The sequence below is a fragment of the Spinacia oleracea genome, chromosome 3, assembly GCF_020520425.1.
Source record: "Spinacia oleracea cultivar Varoflay chromosome 3, BTI_SOV_V1, whole genome shotgun sequence".
NCBI lineage: Eukaryota > Viridiplantae > Streptophyta > Magnoliopsida > Caryophyllales > Amaranthaceae > Spinacia > Spinacia oleracea.
Window position 1 is genome coordinate 106,611,719 of NC_079489.1, and position 6,171 is coordinate 106,617,889.

General features: G+C 38.5%; 1 protein-coding gene across 1 annotated transcript; it reads left to right on the plus strand.

Annotated features, from left to right (window-relative positions):
• Positions 1 to 4,389: 4,389 nt before the first annotated feature.
• LOC110785226 (uncharacterized) lies at positions 4,390 to 5,520 on the plus strand. The gene has a single exon (XM_021989667.2). The coding sequence runs from the start codon at positions 4,390 to 4,392 to the stop codon at positions 5,518 to 5,520; it is 1,131 nt and encodes a 376-aa protein (XP_021845359.2).
• The last annotated feature ends 651 nt before the right edge of the window (positions 5,521 to 6,171 follow it).

The following is a 6,171-nucleotide window of genomic DNA, read 5'->3' on the forward strand; positions in this document are numbered from 1 at the left end:
GCTCATTTTCTCTCATTTCCGTGAATCGTTCTTGGATTCACTACCAATCGAAGAAATTTACTGTTACCTTTCTAAAAGGATTTACCGCAGTGCAAGATATTTAATTATAAACAATAATTAAAACATACATTGAAGCATGCAAAGTCTAAACATTTATCATGAGTAATAACTTGAAAATTAAAGCAATCATGCAATTTCAACAAGTTATTAGCATTTTATTCGAATTTATTGTTCCGGCAGGTGTGAATAAAATGATTCCAAGATCCTAAAATCATTGAAGAATTAAGCACAGTTTGTCGACTTAATCCTAAAACATCTTAGGTAAGCAAAAGCCTTTTGCTAATAGTCTAGAAACTATTCTTGGTTGATAGGTACGTCTAAGAACTTATTAGGTAAACCTATCGATTTTGCCACGACATAAAAGGACTCCTTACTTATATCGTTGAGTTTCACCTAAACTAACATGTACTCACAATTATTTGTGTACCTTGCCCCTTTAGGACCAATAAGTAACACCTCGCTGAGCGAAAACTATTACTAGATTGATGTAAAGGATATCCAAGCAAGTGTATATTTTGGCATGGCACCTTTTAACTCAATTTTTAAGTTTGGAACTTAAGGCTCTTACTATGTTGGTTAGATTTTAAGTGAACTAAAATCCTTAATCATGCAACATAATCAAGCTTTGATCTCATGCATATTTAAGACATATTTAAAGCAATAAATAACTTAAAGCATGCATAAGATAAATGTGATCTAGTATGGCCCGACTTCATCTTGAAGTTTTAACTTCAAAGTCCGTCTTGAAAATCTCCGTGGGAGGCACCATTTTCTTCAAATAGGATAAGCTATAATTAAAACTAATTACAACTATTTGATGGTACGCATACCATATTTGAATTGAAAAACAACTTTGGTACTTTAGACCAATTACATTCAAATTAATGGTACGCAGACCATATTTTCTATCCTATTTGGGCCATACTAGTCACTTCATAACCTGCAAAACAGTACATATACAATATATACCATTCACCCATTCATTATCATGAATGGCCCACATAGCTGGTTAGTAAAACACATTATGCATCACATAAACATTTGCATCAATTAATCAAGGGCACCAATAATCTACAAATTATTCAGTCCTTATTAATTCTAATCAAGTTGTTTTAACCTTAAGGATTTGTAGACCTAATCAAGAGTATATGACTAAAAAGGGCTCCCACTTAAATCAATAAATTCATATGCTTTACTAATTTTAAACATAAAAATGTATTTCTAGTCTAACCGGAAACATACAAATTTAATTAAAATTTAAAGCTCATATAAATTTATAATTGAATCCATAAATTTAATTTAATTTCAGTCGTATTTAAATTAATTCATGATTTTAATTTTAGTAAAATAATTAGAATAAATAAAATTTATTATAATTACAATATTCAAAATTAAAATCCAAGAAAATAATTTAAATTATTAATTTTAAAATTAATTAAAATTACGTAAACTGAAAATTTCAAATTAAAATTTCAAAACGATCTAATCGCAACGCAACAATCCCACGCAACTCACGCCCATGGGCCACACGCACACAGCCATCGCTGGCCATGTACGCGCAGCCCATGCGCTGCGTCGCATTGCTGCTGCTCACCATCGCAAGGCATCACGCGAGCTGGTGCTCGCTGCGCGCGCCAGTGCTCGATGCACGCGAGCCATCGCTCGCTGCGCGCCTGCCTTTCCCGCACGCGAGCTTGTGCTCATCGCACGAGGCAGCAGTATGCGAGCTGGCGCTCGCTGCGTGCGAGCCATCGATGCTGTGCGTAGCGCTCGTGGCATGCGAGCTTGCGCTCGCTGCGCGCGAGGCTCCGCATGCTTGCGCGAGGCAGTGCGCGCTGTGGCGCAGCACGCTTGCTGCCCACACGCGACTGCTCGTGCCTTGCTCTCGCCCCTGCCCACACGCCCATGGCTCACAGCCCACGACACAAGGCAGGGCTGCTGTCTTGTGCTCGTGCACCATGCCCTTGCTCGCTGCATTCGTACCGCATGGGCGACGAGCTTCCTTGCTCATCGTCCCATGCCCGCACTATACAACACCCCTTAAGGGTAACACGTAGCTTCCATTGCTTTGTGCGTGCAAGTTATATGAGCGAGTCGCATAAAAATTAAAAATTTATATTCAAAATTAATGACAAATTAATAAATAATATTAATTTCATAATTTTAGGGCGAAAAATCGAAAATTTATTATTTAATTGATTTCCGATTAACATGGATTCAAGTCTAGGTCATAAAAATTTAAAATTTAATATAAAATTACAATTTTTATGGTGGTTTTTAATCATAGGTATCTAATTAAATTATAACTAATTATGAAAATCAAATTAATTCTAAATTATTCCAATTTTCAACAAATTAATCATAATTACAAATTAGATTGCATAATTAACAAGGCTAGGCATTCAAACTTGTTAAACATATACAGTAGGTCAATCAAAAATTCAAGATTTATCAACAAGAATCGCAAATATTTAATTTAACATCTTAAATTTACGAAATTTTGCATTCGAAAAACTAAAACCTCCGAAAAGTCATAGTTAGGCTTCGAATTTGAGAATTCTGGGTTCGGCCGAAAAACACTATTTTTGTCAAAATTTTAGAATGCCTTTTACATGCGGAATTGACACAAAAATCACTCGATTTGGATGAGTAACGAAGAAACTGCCGAAAAACTGCGTACGTATAATTAAATAAACGCAATTTGCAATTAATTAACAATTACGAAAATTAATCACCCCTTTTAAATCTTGCAAATTTGTAATATTTAACCATGTTCATGCAATTTAGATTATGAAAATAATAAGAGGCTCGTGATACCACTGTTAGGTTATGATTCATATGACAAAACATAAATCATGTGGAAAAACCATAAAGCCAGGAAAGCATATTATTTACACAAAATCATTTAGCATAGTTTAGATGCATACACTTTGTTGCGTGCCTTCCCTAGCTGCGCCCGAACCGAACAAGAACAAGTCTTTAGGACTCCAAGTGTCGTCCCTCCGTAGATAGTCCACAGCACGTCAGGATCCGCCTTAAGTTTGACCAACTAGAATCGTCCTTAAGGTACTTAGAATTTTCGGCTATTGTAGGCAATTATATGACTGAATTTTTCTCTCAAAAATCACTTTGAATACTTGAATCGTTCAATTGTTTCTATAAATTATGACCCTAGGCACCTATTTATAGAGGTATGGAAAAGGAACTGGAATCCTATTAGGATACGAATTAATTAAACTAGAATCCTAATAGAATTCTTATTTAATTAATTCATCCTTTTAGGTTTAGGAATTTAATCATATGTCGAAACCTGACAGCTTTAGGATTCGTATAGCACACAAACACACACACGCACGCACAGCAGCCCACGAGGGGCGCCATGCGCGCGCGCGCAGCCCGCGAGCTCGCAGCCTATTGCCACGAGGCCCACACGCTGCCGCAGCCTTGGCGCGCGCTGGGCCTGCCTTGCGGTGGGCCTGGCGCAGCCTTGGCTGGTGCGTTGTGGCGCGCTGGCTTGCTGGGCGATGGCCCGACTTCGTGCTGGGCCTTCGTCTGGCAGGCCTCGTCCGATGCTAATTCGTACGATACGCTTCCGATTAATTTCCCGATTCCGGAATTCATTTCCGATACGAACAATATTTAATATTTCCGATTCCGGAATTAATTTCCGTTTCGAACAAATATTTAATATTTCCGTTTCCTGAATTATTTTCCGATTCCGATAATATTTCCGATTCTGACAATATTTCCGTTTCCGGCAATATTTCCGATTCCGGCAATATTTCCATTTCCGATAATATTTTCCGATACGTACCATGTTTCCGTTTCTGGCAACATCTACGACTTGGATAATATTTATATTTCCGATACGATCCATATTTCCGTTTCCGGCAATATCATCGTTTCCGGAGTATTCATTTCTTGCCTGTGACGATCTCAGCTCCCACTGAAACCAAGATCCGTCGATTCCGAATATCCATAGATGGAGTATTTAATGCCATTAAATACTTGATCCGTTTACGTACTATTTGTGTGACCCTACGGGTTCAGTCAAGAGTAAGCTGTGGATTAATATCATTAATTCCACTTGAACTGAAGCGGCCTCTAGCTAGGCATTCAGCTCACTTGATCTCACTGAATTATTAACTTGTTAATTAATACTGAACCGCACTTATTAGACTTAACATAGAATGCATACTTGGACCAAGGGCATTATTTCCTTCAGAAACTCCTTCATGGTACTAAATGATGATGACAATGATGATGAGCTGCAATGTGTGGAACAAGTGGGAGGTCTGTTGGGGCAGGGGGTGACATCCCCTTCTCCCAATGGATAGCTTACTTTGCTGGAATGTTAGAGGGCTGAACAGAAGAGATAAACAAGGGGAGGTGAGGAGATTTATTGCTTCTCATCACATCAAATTGTTCAGCCTTCTTGAAACTAGGGTGAAAGCCCCTAGAATGGGAGATATGTATCTCAATGTTTGTCCTACCTGGTGTTTCTCTACCAATCTCAGTTGCCATCAAAATGGTAGAATAGTTATTGCTTGGGATCATGATGCCTTTGTGGTTGATATTGTGTTGGTGCACACTCAATTTATCCATTGTTTTGTTACACCTAGAGGAACTAGGACTGGGTTCCATTGTACTTTTGTCTATGGTCTGCATGACAAAACCACCAGAGAACCTCTATGGGACTCTCTTAAAGCTATTGCTGATAAATGCAGTGAGGCCTGGATCATTATGGGGGATTTCAATGCTCTCATGGATCTTGATGATAGAATTGGCTCTTCAGTTAGAATGTCTGAAATACAGCCTATGAGAAGCTGTATGCACTACTGTCAGCTGAATGAAGTCAAAACAATGGGAAGATTCTATACTTGGAACAATAAACAAGATGGTGCAGATAGAGTGTTTTCCAGAATTGATAGAGTGTTGGCTAACACTAAATGGGGAGACAGGTTTGAGCTAGCTGAAGCAACCTTCCTACCTGAAGGTGATTTTGACCATTGCCCTATGGTCCTCAACTGTTACCAAAACTCTCCACATAAAAGGCCTTTTAGATTTTTCAATATGTGGACATCCTCCCCTAGATTCAATGCCATAGTGGACACAAATTGGGGAAAGTATGTCTATGGTTGCCCCATGTATAGAGTGTTACAGAAACAAAAATGGATTAAGGCTGATCTTAAGGGCCTTAATAGGGAGGGATATAGTGATGTGGAAACTGAACACCACAGATGCCATAAGTTATTGATTGAGACCCAAAATGTTCTTCATGCTAATCCTGGGAACCATGCTCTTGCTGCACATGAGAAACCTATTGCTGCTGAATATAGGAAAGCTAAAGATAACTACCTTTCCTACTTGAAACAAACTGCTAAAGTTCACTGGCTTCAGAATGGTGATGAAAACACCAAAGCATTTCACCAAAGTATTAGACAGAGGAGAAAACATTGAAGGAAATAATGCCCTTGGTCCAAGTATGCATTCAAGGTTAAGTCTAATAAATGCGGTTCAGTATTAATTAACAAGTTAATAATTCAGTGAGATCAAGTGAGCTGAATGCCTAGCTAGAGGCCGCTTCAGTTCAAGTGGAATCAATGATATTAATCCACAGCTTACTCTTGACTGAACCCGTAGGGTCACACAAATAGTACGTAAACGGATCAAGTATTTAATGGCATTAAATACTCCATCTATGGATATTCGGAATCGACGGATCTTGGTTTCAGTGGGAGCTGAGATCGTCACAGGCAAGAAATGAATACTCCGGAAACGATGATATTGCCGGAAACGGAAATATGGATCGTATCGGAAATATAAATATTATCCAAGTCGTAGATGTTGCCGGAAACGGAAACATGGTACGTATCGGAAAATATTATCGGAAATGGAAATATTGCCGGAATCGGAAATATTGCCGGAAACGGAAATATTGTCAGAATCGGAAATATTATCGGAATCGGAAAATAATTCCGGAAACGGAAATATTAAATATTTGTTCGAAACGGAAATTGATTCCGGAATCGGAAATGTTAAATATTGTTCGTATCGGAAATGAATTCCGGAATCGGGAAATTAATCGGAAGCGTATCGTACGAATTAGCA

What these genes read in the sequence shown, in the direction of transcription:
- LOC110785226 (XM_021989667.2), top strand. Translation starts at nt 4,390, where the DNA reads ATGGATAGCTTACTTTGCTGGAATGTTAGAGGGCTGAACAGAAGAGAT.